General features: G+C 37.2%; 1 protein-coding gene across 2 annotated transcripts in view; it reads left to right on the top strand.

Moving 5' to 3' along the window:
• The window catches only part of GABRA5 (gamma-aminobutyric acid type A receptor subunit alpha5), an 85,332-nt gene that overhangs the window by 52,707 nt on the left and 17,324 nt on the right, over window positions 1–15,301 (top strand). For both annotated transcript variants that reach the window (XM_035023934.1, XM_035023935.1), the window contains one exon: window positions 608–690. In XM_035023934.1, coding sequence (XP_034879825.1) covers window positions 608–690 — 83 coding nt within the window. The remainder of the gene's footprint in view (window positions 1–607; window positions 691–15,301) is intronic.

Below are 15,301 nucleotides of genomic sequence, written 5' to 3'. Positions count from 1 at the left end.
TCCATTACTGTTTGAGTCATTGGTGACAGTGGTAGTAGATGGTGGTATTATTATCTGGAAGACCAGGCTTGGATTAAAAACAATTAGATTGTACCAGAAGATTGCTGTCATAACACAATTTCACCTACTCTTCAGTGTCATGTCATCAGTCCAGTACACAATAATTATAGCCAGCTTCTGGTCAAAATTTAGACTGAGCATTTATTACACATTTATATTTTTTGAGTGTATAAACTATTTTAGAAAATACTTATATTTTCAGCCTTGTCAAAGGAAGTTTTTTAGATTACTCTGAGTAAGGAATGGAAAACAAAGAATAAATCATTTTTAAAGGCATCTGAAAATTGCTTTACAAGTGGTAATGTATGTACAGACACGCACACCAAGCCACAGAACCGAGTAGATTTGACTTAAGCCATATTTCTAAATGATATCCATCTTCAATGCAAACCTATATAATTTGGTGAAACAGTTTAGACAATTTCATGAAATATGGTAATTAAAATAATGAGTGAAGTACTTAACATGGCTTTATTGAACATGGTGCTGCTCAGTAAATAGTCAGAATTGGCGAGTCATTTAAAGGTCTTCGTCTCTTACTTTTCAGCTTGACCATCTCTGCAGAATGCCCAATGCAACTTGAGGATTTCCCGATGGATGCCCATGCTTGCCCTCTGAAATTTGGCAGCTGTAAGTTATTTTCACAAGTAAGAACCATGGATATACTTTCGGGGTTATTTCCACATTCATTCAGAATTTAGCTTCCATATGTGAATAAGCACGATATGGGCGGCAGTCTGCTTGAGAAGACTGGAATGCTGTGGATTACTTATACCTTTGTCCTCACAGACTAGTTTCCTTGTCTGTAACTGAGAGAATATGAGCGGAGGCACAAACCATCTAGAAGATGATCCTGGGGAAGTGTTTCCAGTCCTTCACCTGGCAGTTCTTTGTTGTTTTCACGTCTCAGATTGCAGGTTGCCTCCTGCAAGGGGACACCCTTCCAGACCCACTTTCCAATACCCAACCAATATCTTTTTTGTTGAATTGTAGTCATTGCTGTCTTAACACACTTCTCCTAGAGTGTTCATGAGAGCAATGACATTGTCATATTCACCCTCACTACTCACCTTGTACACATATCGGGAAACGTGTTGCTTGAACAAATAATTATTCATTAGGTGAACATCTCTCTGATTCTGGTAGGAAGTCTTGAATTCCAGCCATTCCAGACAGTGGAGTGATGACACTGGCCCCAACATATGCCTGCAGCCTCATCCTCACTTCTGAGATGTTGGAAGGCAGGGTTAGAACCAAACTCTTCCCTTCTTTCTTTATGCTATCCCTTTATGCTCATGCTATTTGAAGTTTTCATTTTTGAAAGCAGAAGAATGTGCTCTTTGAGATTGAGCATCAGATTTGTATTAAGGTACTACATTTTTTTTAAATCTGTAAACCAGTATTGTTACATTATTATTAATTAAGGTTCATAGTTTATGTTAGGGTTCGCTCTTGTGTTCTATATTCTATAGGTTTTGATAAGTGTATAATGACATGTATACACCATTATATTATCATACAAAGTGTTTTCACTGCCCTTAGAATCCTTTGTACTCCACTGATTCACCCTCACTTCCCTCAGTCCCTAACAACTATTGATCTTTTGACTGTATCCATAGTTTTTCCTTTTCCAGAATGTCATACAGTTGGAATCATATAGTATGCAACCTTGTCAGATTGCTGCTTTTACTTGGTAGTATGTATTTATGGTTTCTCCATGCCTTTCATGTCTGAAGAACTTACTTCCTTTTAGTGCTAAGTAATATTCCATTGTCTGGTTGTACCATAATTTATCCATTCACCTGTTGAATGACATCTTGGTTGCTTCCACATTTGGGCAATTATGAAGAAAGCTGCTGAAAATATCTGTGTGCAGGTTTTTGTGTGGACATACATTTTCAATTCCTTTGGTTACATATCAAAAAGCACCAATGGTGGATCATATAGTGCGAATATGTTTAGCAGTGTAAGAAATTGACAAATTGTCATTCCCACCAGCAAAGAATGAGAGTTCCTCTTGCTCCACATCTTCATCAGCATTTGGTGTTATCAGTATTCTGAATTTTATCTATTCTAATAGGTGTGTAATGGTATCTTATTTTAATTTATAATATCTTTATGACATATGATACTGAATAGCTTTTTATATGTTTATTTGCCATCTGTTTATGGTGTTTTGGTGAGGTGTCTGTTCAGGGCTTTTTCCCATTTTTAATCTGGTTGTCCATTTTCTTATTGTTTAGTTTCAAGAGTTCTTTGTATATTTTGTCTTTCAGTTCTTTATCAGATATGTGTTTTGCAAATATTTTCCCCAAGTCTACAGCTTATCCTCTCATTTTCTTGACAGTGTCTTTCGTCTAGCAGACATTTATAATTTTCATGAAGTCTAGCTTATTAATTCTTTAATGGATCATGTCTCTGATGTATCTAAAAACTAAGGTTATCTATAAAAAAATCTTTATCTAGATTTTCTTCTGTGTTATCATCTGAGAGTTTTATAGTTTTGCATTTTATGCATGGGTCTGTAATCTATTTTGAGTTAATTTTTGTGAAGATAGAAGTTGTATGTCTAGATCCTCCTTTTTTTAAATTTGCATGTGGATGTCTAGTTGTTTCAGCACCATTTGTTGAAAAGACTATCTTTAATCCATTGTATTGCCTTTCCTCCTTTGTCAAAGACCAGTTGACTTGGTTTGTGTGGGTCTATTTTTGAGCTTTCTAATCTGTTCCATTGATCTATTTGCCTATTCTTTTGTTGCCAATACTACACTGTCTTCCTGCTATAACTTTATACTAAATCTTGAAGTTGGGTAGTGTCAGTTCTCTGACTTCACTCTTCTTCAGTATTGTGCTGGCCATTCTTTTGCCCCTCCACATAAACTTTAGAGTCAGTTTGTCATTATCCACAAAATAACTTACTGGGATTTTTATTGTTATTGCATTGGATCTATAGATCAAGTAGGGAAAAACTGACATCTTGACATAATTTAGGCCTCCTGTTCATGAACATGAAATAACTCCATTTGTTTAGTTCTTCTTTGATTTCTTTCATTAGAGTTTTGTATTTTTCTTTATATAAGCCAGATTACCTTGGCACCAAAACCAAAGATATTGCAAAAATGATAAAACTTTGGATCAGTATCCCTCATGTATAGAGACACAAAAAAATCCTTGACAAAGTACTAGCACATTGGATTCAACAATAAAATGAATAATACACAATGACCAAGACCAAGTAGTTTATTCCAGAGATGCAAGACTGAGTTATAATCCACTATTTTAACATTGTAAACAAAAAAACTAACATAATAGGGGCACCTGGGTGGCTCAGTTGATTAAGCATCTGACTCTTGGTTTCAGCTCAGGTCATGATCTCAGGGTTGTGAGATCAAGCCTTGTGTCAGGCTCTGCAATGGGTGTGGAGCCTGCTTGGGATTCTACCTCTCTCCTCTCCCTCTGCCCCTACCCCTGCTCACACACACTCTCTCTCTAAAAAAAATAAAATCTTAAAAAAAAAAAAAAAAAGAAAACTAACATAATAATATCAATTGGTGCAGGAAAAACATTCTCAGAAAACTAGTAATAGATGGGAAATTCCTGAATTTGATAAAGTATTTCTACAAACAACCACAATGAAAAGCTATAATTAATATTACACTTAATGTAAAAAAAAAAAAAAAAAGAGTGAATAGTTTCCTAAGACTGAGAATAAGGAATTGATTCTGCTTTCACCACTTTTACTCAGCATAAAGCTGGAAATTCTAGCCTGTGCAATAAGACAAGAAAGGGAAATAAAAGTGTGCAGAATAGAAAAAAAAGAAAGACGGGGTTTTTACTTGTTAATCTTTGTATCTTTTATTTCCTTGTCCTGTCTTATTGCATTAGTTTAGGACTAGCATTTTCCTGTCTAGTTGTTTCACATCAATTCTTGAGAAAGAGGTATTGAAATCTCCAAATATAATTATGCATTTCTGTATTTCCACTTTCAGTTCAATCAGTTTTTGCTTCACATATTTTTCAGCTATTATTTGGTGAAGACACATTTGGGATTGTTATGTCTTCTTGGTGGATTTGTATAATATCCTTCTCTGTCTCTGGTAATTTTCTTTGTTTTGAAGTCAGCCTAATATCCACATAGCCACTCTTGCTTTCTTTTTGAATAATGTTTGAATGGTATTTTTTTTCTTATTTTTAGTCTCAACACTTATATGTCATTATGTGAAAATAAGTTTCTTGTAGACAGCATATAGCTAGGTCAGATTTTTAAATTAACTTTGTCAGTCTGTATCTTTTAATTGGTGTATTTTCATCATTTATATATAATGTATCTATTGATATGTTAGTGCTTAAGTCTGCCATTTTATTTATTTATTTTTGGTTTTGTTCTTTATTTTTCTCATTTCTCTATTTTCTTTTTTCTGCCTCCCTGTTGGTTAGCTGGACAATTATTATGATTAATTATCATATTATTATTAAATTTTTATTTGCTTAAAGTACTTTTTCTATTGAGTTTTTCCTCAATTTATAATGGGATTACATCTTGATAAACTCATTGTAAGTTAAAAATATTGTAAGTTGAAAATGCATTTATTATACCTAATCTATAGAACATTATATCTTAACCTAGCTTACCTTAAATGTGCTCAGAACACTTACATTAGCTGACAGTTGGACTAAATAATCTAACACAAAGCCTATTTTATTATAAAGTGTTGAATATCTCATGCAATTTATTGAATGCTATACAAAAATGAAAAACAGAATGGTTGCATGGGCATAGGATGGTTGTAAATGTGTAAATTGTTTACCCTTGTGATCATGTGGTTGATTGGGAGCGGTGGCTCAGTGCCACAGCCCAGAACCACATATTGCTAGCCTGGGAAAAGATCACAATTCAAAGTTTGAAGTGCGGTTGCTACAAAGTACATATTGTTTTTGTACCACCATGATGAAAAGTCATAAGTAAAATCATCTTAATTTGGGAACTCTGTATATTTTTGTATAACTTTTTTAGTTGTTGCTATAGTTGTTTACATACAGTTGACCCTTGAGCAATATCACAGAGGCACCAACTTCCCACACAGTTGAAAATCCATGTATAACTTTTGACTTGCCAAAACTTAATTACTAATAGCCCACTGTTTACTGGAAGCCTTACCAATAACCTAAACAGTGAATTTACACATATTTTGTACTTACAGGTATTATATACTGTATTCTTACAATAAAGTGAGCCAGGGGAAAAAAATGTTATTAAGAAAATCATAAGAGAAAATACATTTATAGTATTGTACTATACTTATATAAAAAAATCCATGTATTAGTGGACCTACATGTTCATACCCATGTTGTTTAAGGGTCAACTGTATACATAACTTATCACAATTTACTGGTATCTTCATTTTACCAGATCAAATGAAAAATAAAAACCTTACCTCCCTTTATATGTGCTTATCTTCCCATAACTGTAATACAGTTGCCTAAAGATGTTCTTTTTGAATTATAAACTCAAGACAAGAAGGAAATTCTGTTATATTTACCCATATTTTTACTTACTGTGTTCTTTTTTTATTTTAAGTGTTCCAAGATTTCTTCTTTAAAACTAAGTTATTTTATAATAAAATAATAAAAATAATAACATGATAAAATATTTTATAATAGAACTTATTTTATAACTGCTTAGCAAATTTCCTTTAGCCATTTTTTAGGATAGACTACTGGCAATAAATTCTCTTTGTTTTTCTTCATCTGAAAATGTTTTGATTTTTCCCTTCATACCTGATGGATATTTTCACCGGATATATTCTGTTCTGATAGTTCTTTGACACTTGAAAAATGTGCTACTTTATTCTTGCTTCCTTGCTTACTGATGAGAAATCTGATGCCATTCAAATCATTTTTCGCTTATAGATAAGATGTCATTTTTTTCTGGTTGCTTTCAAGATTTTTTTCTTTGTCTTTAGTTTTCAGAAGTTTAACTATGATGTGTATTGGTGAAGATTTCTTTGAGTTTATCTGGCTTGGGCCTTGCTAAGTTTCTTGAATCTATAGATTTTTGCCAAATTTAGAAGTTTGAGCAATTATTTCTTTGAATACTCCTCTTTCTCTTCTCTTTTCCTGAATCCAATGTCATGAATATTAGATATTTTTTTTATATCCCCATAAGTTCTGAAGCTCTTTTCATTTTTTCCTGTTTTCTCCATTTTTCTTATTATTTAATTTCTGTTGTTTTATCTTTGAGTTTACTAATTCTTTCCTTTTTTCCCCTCCATCCTGCTTATGAATTCATGTATTGAGCTTTGTATTATGGTTATTGTATTTTTCAGTTCTGTGAAGTTTAATTTGTCTGTCATCTTGACTGGGTCATGGCAAGCCCAGATATTTGGTCAAACATTATTCTGGGCGATGTCTGTTAGGATGCTTTTGGACAAGATTAACATTTAAATTAATAGACTGAGTGAAGCAGATTACCTTTTCTAATGTGGGTGGGTCTCATTCAGTTAGTTGAAGTCCTGAACAGAACACAAAGGTTGACCTTCCTGTGATAAGGGGAAACTCCTCCTGCCTGACTGCCTTCATCAGGACCATTGGTCTTTTCCTGCCTTTGGATTCAAACTGAAAACATCAGCTCTTGGGTCTCTGGCCAGCCAGTTTTCAGACTAGAACTATACCATCAGCTTTCTTGGGTCTCCAGCTTGCTGACTGCAGGACTTCTCATTTTCAGATGAGCCAATTTCTCATAATAAATTTTTTAAAAAAGAATATTTATGTTCTATTGGTTCTATTTATCTGGAGACTAATACATATATTGGTTCTGAGAAGTGGGTGCTGCTGTAACAAATAATTAAAAAGGTGGATGTTTTCTAAAAAAAATAAAAGAAAATGTGTAAGTGTCCTTAGAATTGGATAATGGGTAGAGGCTGGAGAGTATTGTGGTGCATGATAGAAAAGGTGATTCTGGTGAGAGCTCAGAAGGAAAAAAGGACAGCTGGAGAGAAAGTCCTTCATCTTCTTAGAGAATCCATAAATAATCATGAACAGCCTACTGGTAGACATATGGTGTGAAAGGTCTTCTGGTGAGGTCTCAGCAGAAATGAGGAACAAGTTAGAGGAAACTGGAGGAAAGGCAGTCCTTGCTACAAATTGACTAAATTGTGTTCAAGGCAGTTGGCTGAATTGTGTTCTAGTGTTTCATGGAAGGTAGAATTTGTGAGCAATGAAGTTGGATATTTAGTTGAGATTTCTAGCAAAGTGTTGAGTCCCTCATCACTGCTTATAACAAAACATGAGAAGCAAGTGATGAATTCAAGAAGGAATTATTAAGCAAAAAGGAACTAGAATTTAAAGATTTGGAAAATCTTTAGCCTGCCTGTATTGTGAAAAACGAGGAAGCTTGTTATGGAGAGAACACCAACGGTGTGACTGGACAATTACTTCATAAAATTGACACCCATGATGTTGATCGGCTGTCTCAACATAAACCAGGAAGAATGACTCTGAAGGCAATTCAGAGATGATAAGGGCTGCCAGTCCCATCACAGGCCTCAGTTTCAAAGGGCAGAACTGCCAACCCGCAGAGCTGTATGGGCAGAGCCCTTACAGAGAGCCTTGGCAGCAGCACCCCAGTTGGGGTAATACTGCCACCCCACTGGGCCCAGAGGGCAGAGCACTGAGTCAAAGAGGAAGATTCTCAGGCTATAAGAATGTGCTATAAGAATGTGCTTTGCTAGGTTTGGGACTTGCCTGGGACTCACCCTTTTCCTTCTGATTTCATTTTTGGAATGGGAGTGTCTATCCTCTGCCTGTCCCACCATTGTGTTTTGGAAGCACATAATTTGTGTGGTTTCACAAACTTACAGCTGAAGAAGGATTTTACCTCAGGATGAATTGAGTCTCACCCATATCTGATTTAGATGAGACTTTGGGCTTTAGATGTTAGAGTTGATGCTGGAATTAGTTAACGTTTTGTTGCTATTGGGGTGGAATGGAAATATTTTGCATGCAGGAAGGACATGAATTTGAGGGGGGCAGTGTCAGAGTGTTATGTTCTGAATTGTGTCCTCTCCCCCCATTCCTATGTTGAAACCCTAATCCCCGATGTTACTGTGTTTGGAGACAGAGCACAGTTAAGCAACAAACACTTAACACAGAGATTAAGTGAAGTCATAAGAGTGGAACCCTAATCCAATAGGATTGGTACCCTTGAAGAAGAGGAAGAGGGAGAAATCTCTCTCTCTCTGCAAACACATGCAATGAGGAAAAGCCATGTGAACACACAGCAGAAAGGCATGCATTTGCAAGCCAGGAAGAGAACTCTCACCAGAAACAAATTCGCTGGCACCTTGGTCTTGGACTTCCCAGCCTCTAGATCTGTGAGAAAATAAATCGTGGTACTTTAACTACCCAGACTACGGCATTTTGTCGTGGTAGTCCAAGCAGACCAACACAACTTCTAAAACTTCTGTTTGGTCTTTCCTTATCTCTTTGGTTTCTTTGCAGAAACCTTATAATTTCTCATTTGTTTCAAGCATATTTGTGATTGGCCATTGCAGCCTTTTATGATAGCTGATTCAAAAATTCTTCGTCAGGTAATCCTAGTATTGATTTTTTTTATTCAGTTTGATCATCCTAGTTGTTGGTATGATAAATAATTTTCTGTTGGAACCTGGACATTCTGTGTATTGTGTCGTGAGACTACTACTCAAGTCTTCTGTTTTAGCTGGCTTTTTTTTTTTTTTTAACACTGCTCTGGCAGGGAAAGATGCAGCATAGCCTCATTACTGCCATGAGGAGGTAGAAGTCCAGGTTCTCCACTCAACACCCATGCACAGGTTGCGTGGGGCCCTTTATTCCTGCTGGATGGGTGCCGGATTTCCAGCTGCATACCAGCTCTCCACAGACACCAAATGTAGGGTGGTCTCACTAGCACTGAGCAGTAGCAGAAGTCTCAATTTTTACTGATTCTCTGCTGACACAGGAGGGACCTGCTCATGCTGGATTAATGTGGGCCTCCAGGCTCCCCACGTGGCTGCCAGCACACTGTAAGGAATGGGTGTCATTACTGTCCAGCAGGAATGAAGGTGCTGGTTCCCTTCTCTGATGCCACTACCCGGGTGGGTTGGGTATCTGAGGGGAGTGGAAGTCTGGGCTCTCCACTTTCTTTTTGGTCTGTGGTCAGGCAGGACTGCAGTTTTTCTGTGGTGTGTGACTGGACTTCTCCAGTTACTGTCTAAAAGTTTTCTGTCTTGATAGGCTGGCCCTTTTCCTGGTCCTTGGGCTAGAGAGAGCACAGGCATATGGTAGTGGTGTTACTGTGTTTTGTCTATGCCCATTGTGTTTCTGGGTTGCTAAGCTTCTTGGGCTCCCAGTCTGGGATGTATATGGCAAGAATAAAACCACAGAACCCACTACTGGGTCATCCCTTGGGTCCCAAGATCCCAAAACCTGTCTGCCTTATTCTTTCTAGCTTTCAGATTCTTCGTATATTTTATATCACGTCCAGGTTTTCTAGTTATATTTAGTGGGGGGATTAGGGGAAAACACATCTCCATTTTCCTGGAAGCAGAAGTCCCCTTACATGTATTTTTATTTTTATTGGTACTTCCTAGGTTTCTTGAATTTCTAAATTTGTCTTTCATCAAATTTGAGGAATACTGGCCATTGTTTCTTCTAATATTTTTCTGTTCCGTCCTCCTTTTTCTATCTGGAGTTCTAATTATATTCATTTTTTAAAGAATTGTTTTTTTTCTTTATTCTTTATATTGGATGATTTATATCAGTCTGTCTTCAAGTTCACTGACTTTTTTTTTTTAAGATTTCTTATTTATTTATGAGAGAGAGGGAGAGAGTATGAGGGGGGAGAGGCAGAGGGTGAAGCAGACTCCCCACTGAGTAGGCAGTCTGATGTGGGACTCAATCCCAGGACCCAGAGATCATGACCTGAGCTGAAGGCAGATGTTTAACCAACTGAGCCACCCAGAGCCCCCAAGTTCACCACCTGTTTTTGTCATTTTCAATCTTCTGCTAAATTCATACAGTAAATTTTTTATTTAGTATCTTTGTCAGTTTTAGAATTTGTATATGGTTCTTTTAAGTAGTTTCAATGTCTCTGCTAGACTTACTCGTGGTTTTTCATTACAGAACATTACATTTTTTCCCTTTACACTCTTAAGCATAACCATATAAGCTGCTTTAAAATCCTTGTGTGCTAAATCCAGGATTTGAATCCTCTTGGGATCGTTCCACATTGATCATCTTCTCTCTTGAGTATGGATCATATTTTCCTGTTTCTTTTACATTTAATATTTTGAATTCTTTCCTGAATATTTCACTGTTATATTACAGAGACTGGATTCTGTTAAATTTTGAGTGTCAATTTTTTTTTTTTTTTTTTTTAGCTAATTAACTTGACCAAAGGAAACCTCCAAACTCTGACTTTCCTGCAGTAGGCAATAGCTGAAATGGTCAGGCGGTTCCTCTACCTTAGTTGGGCTGATAGGATTATGCTCTAGGTATGCATAATTCAGGGATAAGTGTAGATATCTGGGTAGAGTTTACATACATCCATTACATTAAATTTGGGGCTTCTCTGTGGTTCTTTCCTTTCCAGGATTTTATACCTCATTTTTCAGACGTGCTATTTTGATAGCTCTAGACTCTTTCTTTTGGTTCTTCAAGCCAGTAAGACCAAGGGATGTATCTAAGCCTTAGTTACTTCACAGCTCTGACTCAAAGCTTTTTAAGTAAAAAGGCATTCCCTTCTTCTAAGTGGCGACTCCCTCCAGTTTCTTCCTGTTTGTTTACTCTCCAGGGCCTAACTACTAACTCCAGAGTTAATAGTTGTGACCTGATTACAACCACTGGCAGGGGAGGTTTGTTTGACTCCAGGGGTTTCCTTTTCTACTACTTCTATCATTTCAAAGAGATTTTTGGAATTAGGAGAGGTGACTGTGTGTGATGAGCCAAAAGTTTAGGTTGGATGGAGATAATATATATTTTTTTCAAACTATGAAATTAAACGTACATTTATTTGGGGGAAGCAGTATAATGGAAGGGGACTTTCACCAGGATTTATTTAAGTCATTTGTTGCCATGGGGTGGCTGTGCATGTCAGTACTTGACAAAGCCTTCAGAAGATCCCTACGACATCTTTTGTGGGAATCACTGATTCATGTCTCTGAAGGGAAATGAATTGTTCATGTCCCCAAGAAGAAGATAAGTTGTATGACTTAAAATTATACCCCTCTTTGTATATGAAAATTATGTTCTTGATTTGATCAAAGGCAAAACACTGAAAGTGAAATTGTCATTTTTTTCATCAGTAGTTAAATAAGTTCAAGTTAATGTGATATTCAGATATAATGACAATGGTGTGCAGAACAGGCAGCACAAAAGCAATTTTTGGTGAAAGAAAATATGTGACCCTCTAAATCCTTCTTCGCTAAATTATCTCATATTCAACAGCCAACCAACTGCAGTTAAGTCATTTATTGCATTCAAAGATAAAATACACATCTGATAGGATCTCATCACTTCTACAGTCAGTCACACCAAATGAGATCAATTAGCATGTGTCTATGTGTATGTGCATGTATATACATATATTTTGAACTCAGTAGAGAGCCCAAAACCAATATAAACACTTCTTGAACTCAGTAGAGATTTTGAACTCTCATGCTAAATTTCTTATTTTTATCTGCTTGATATTTTGAAGATTGGTTTTAGATGTTGATTGTTTCTTTATATCTGCTGTTAATATCATTACTAAAATATACAAAGCAATTGGAAGGATTTTTTTTTTAAAGATTTTATTTATTTGAGAGAGAGAGATAGTGAGAGAGAGTATGAGGTGGGGGTGGGGAGAAGGAAAAACAGGCTCCTCAGCCAGGAGGGAACACGATGCGGGGCTTGATCCCAGGACCCCGGGACCATGAGCTGAGCCAAAGGCAGACGCTTAACCCACTGAGCCACCCAGTCGCCCTGGAAGGATTTTAATACATCATGTTTATATGCAGTTGTCCAAGGGCTAGAAAACTGCAGAAACTTCACCTTTCCTCAGCATATGTGGTTTCAGCACCAGGCTTAATAATTTTAAGAGAAGAAATGTTATTTATTTAAGTGTTTTTCTTACTTGTCTTTCATTTTTTGATTTACTAAAAATAGCTGCTTGGCCAAGTAGTTCACTTACACCATGGGCATCTAAGCATGGTGCAGAGGCTAAATGTGATAGTATAATGAGTTTCAAATTACCCAATCCAACAGTTCTCTGCTATTACGAGACAAAGGAATGCAAATAGATGTCATTATTCTAATGAGCCACATGCTCTGGCTTCTCTAAAGCAGAACTGAATTAACAGACATTTCTGTTATTGCTATCTCCACTCTGAAGAATTCAAACAAATGTTGAAATTAGCCCTACTTTACAGAGGGATGTTTCCTAGTCCATGAGGAAATTCTGAGAAGATAATGGCATGGTTTATATTTGGAAGCAAATGCTTACATCAAGACTTTTATAAAAGAAAAAAAAAAAAACCTTAATTTTTTTTGTTCATTTTATTTGTGGAATGATGCATTAAATAGTAGATTAAGTCGTGAGACAACATCTGGATTCATGAAAATATATGCTAAATTAGATACAGATGCCTCTTTGGTAAACATCCAGCAGAGACAATTTCACAAAATCAGGGTAAATCTCACTGTAGTGAGCTATTAGTTCATTCAAACATGTGGAATTATGACACTATTAACTGCATTCATCATGCCCAGCATGTAGCAACTCAGCATGAGTGTGGGTGATGTAGAACACAGATTTCAGAGTATCTAATGTGGGTATGCTAGTCTGTGAGGTCTTATAAACACATTGAAGTTGTGTCTAAGTTTGGATGTGCTAGTTAACCTTGGTTACTATTTAACAGATACACTGGGTGTGTTCTCCTTTCTGCTAGGTGCAGTGAGAATCACAGAAGCATGAGTGATGCTCTGCTCCCAACGAATTGATGGACACATTACATAGTAAGATTAAATACTGTTGTGCAGCTGAAAGCCAGTTGGAATTCAGACAGGGAAACTCATCATGGGGATGATATTTTAAACTGAACCTGGAAGGATTTGGGTAGAAAGCATAACTGCCATAAGGGCAAAGCACAAGGGACTGGGGGTCGGTTAGTGGAGGGGATGAACATGTCCTTTGGGGAAATGACAGGATGACCTTATGAGTCAAATGTGAAAGTATAAAAGTAGTAGGCAGACTGGGAGTTGTTTGAGGAGCAAGGGGAGAATGTGCTGGATTCACTATTAGAGAGGTGACACCAAGAGCTAGGAATTACCCTGAAGCAGTAGAAATGCTGAGAGTTGAGAGCAGGGTGGTGACCAGATGTGACAAGTGGATATACAGGATCAAAGGGGGTCATGAGTCAAAGATGGCATTATGATTTTAGGACCATGTACAACTTAGGAAATCTATGTTCCGTGAGGAAATTGAACGTAATTAGAAGGAACTACTGGTTTCAAGGTTTAAAAAAGCTGTTTGGTTTATGAGATAGTGGGAAATTACATGAAGAGATTTCCTGCTGTTACCTCTAACCTTTTGCTCTGCTTCTCACTCCTTTCCACAACGGGACGGTCTTTTCTGCTGGGTGGGTGACAGTCCTTAGTCCCTCTTTCCTGATTTGTTCCCATTTAAATCCATGGACATGGAGGGTGCAGTCTTTTTGACTCTCTCTCTGTCAGACCAGTCAGGGCAGTGACTCTGTAATTTTACAGACTGGACTGTGGAGTGGTTATGGGACATTGGACTAGCAAATCTCAACCTTCCCTATAATTCCTTTGGTAACAGGGCAGAAGTGTCATCTGTTTTTCTCCATCTGTAGATAGCTGCAGATGGAGCTATGTCTCAATTGATTCTAGGCAAGGAAAAAAGCATGGCAAAGCCCCTCTGATCTAACTTTTACCTGATGGATTGAAAGCAGGGATATTGGGTATCTAGTAGGCTGTTAGAGAAAATGTATCTACATACATTTATATTTTAGGAAGTTTGTAATCTAGATTATGCAATTGATAGGTCAAGTGTTGACTTGGATTTCGGCTCAGAATACTGAGGTTTAGGGAAGTTGAGGATCCTGCAGAAGGTCACACAGGTGGTGGGTAGTGAGGTTTTCTGAATCAGTTACTCTGCGCATTCCCACCTTCCATTTCAGAGGAGAAAGGAAAGCTGAAGACATGGCTGTCAGACAACTTAAATTCTGTATGTTTTCAGATTACCCAAATTCTGCTTTTTGGGTACATCCTAATCTACATTTCTTCTAACATCATAGGCAATGAATGCACAGAGTAAAACAGATTTCCTACCTGGTTATTGGCAGTTCCTGGTTTCCCAGGTGCCCGTGTAGCCTGGCAGATAAGGCTAACCAGTGGTCTTCACACATCCGTTTTGCTTTTGACTGACAGAAAGTGAATTCAGGTAGAAATATATTTTCATAGGATTGGATCGGACACATACCCAGAATCCTTCCCACTGTATGAGTACATTCCTAATATTTATTAAGCACCTACTATGTGTCAGGCATATGCTAAATACTTGATATTGATGAATGTACTTTGTCCTCACAGTACCCCTAGGAGATAGGAGTTATTTCCCCCCAATCTACAGATGGGGAAATAGAGGCTTAAAGCGTATATTGCTTGTTGAAGTTCAGAGTTATGTCACCATATTTCTCTCATAGTTTGGCAAACACACATTGCTTTTGAAAGGCCTTGTAAATAAGGATTAATAGTGACATCGCCACCTCCTCATCAGGATTTGCAAAGCTAGACCTAGAAAAACAGAAATTGTAAGCCCAGGAGAAGGAGCCACTCAGAAAACTCTGATGAATTCCCAAGTCAGTTAAGAGTGAAAACATTTCAAACCTTCCTGCCTTGCTCTGCTGATATATGGTCAACGGGGGGCAAGCATTATGTTTCTGGAGCTCTGACTCATGACAAATGATAGCAGAACAAACCTGATTGCCTCATTTACCATTGGGCCTGGCTAAGAGATTGAATGCCACGCAGCTGACACAAAGAGAAGAATTTAGTGCTGCTAAATACCCAAGATGAAATGCACACGAGTGATCATTTGTTCCACCCTTAATTTGAGGAAGAGAGCAGAACCCACCAGTGCTGCACTGATGTGCCAGAGGCCACACTGGTGTTGTTATTATTAATGCAATTAACATTATCAATAAACATTTAATACTTCCTAACA

Source organism: Mirounga leonina, unplaced genomic scaffold (assembly GCF_011800145.1).
Source record: "Mirounga leonina isolate KUSES-001 unplaced genomic scaffold, KU_Mleo_1.0 Mir_178, whole genome shotgun sequence".
In the NCBI taxonomy this organism is placed as follows: Eukaryota; Metazoa; Chordata; class Mammalia; order Carnivora; family Phocidae; genus Mirounga; species Mirounga leonina.
This window is presented reverse-complemented; position numbering and strand designations above follow the sequence as displayed.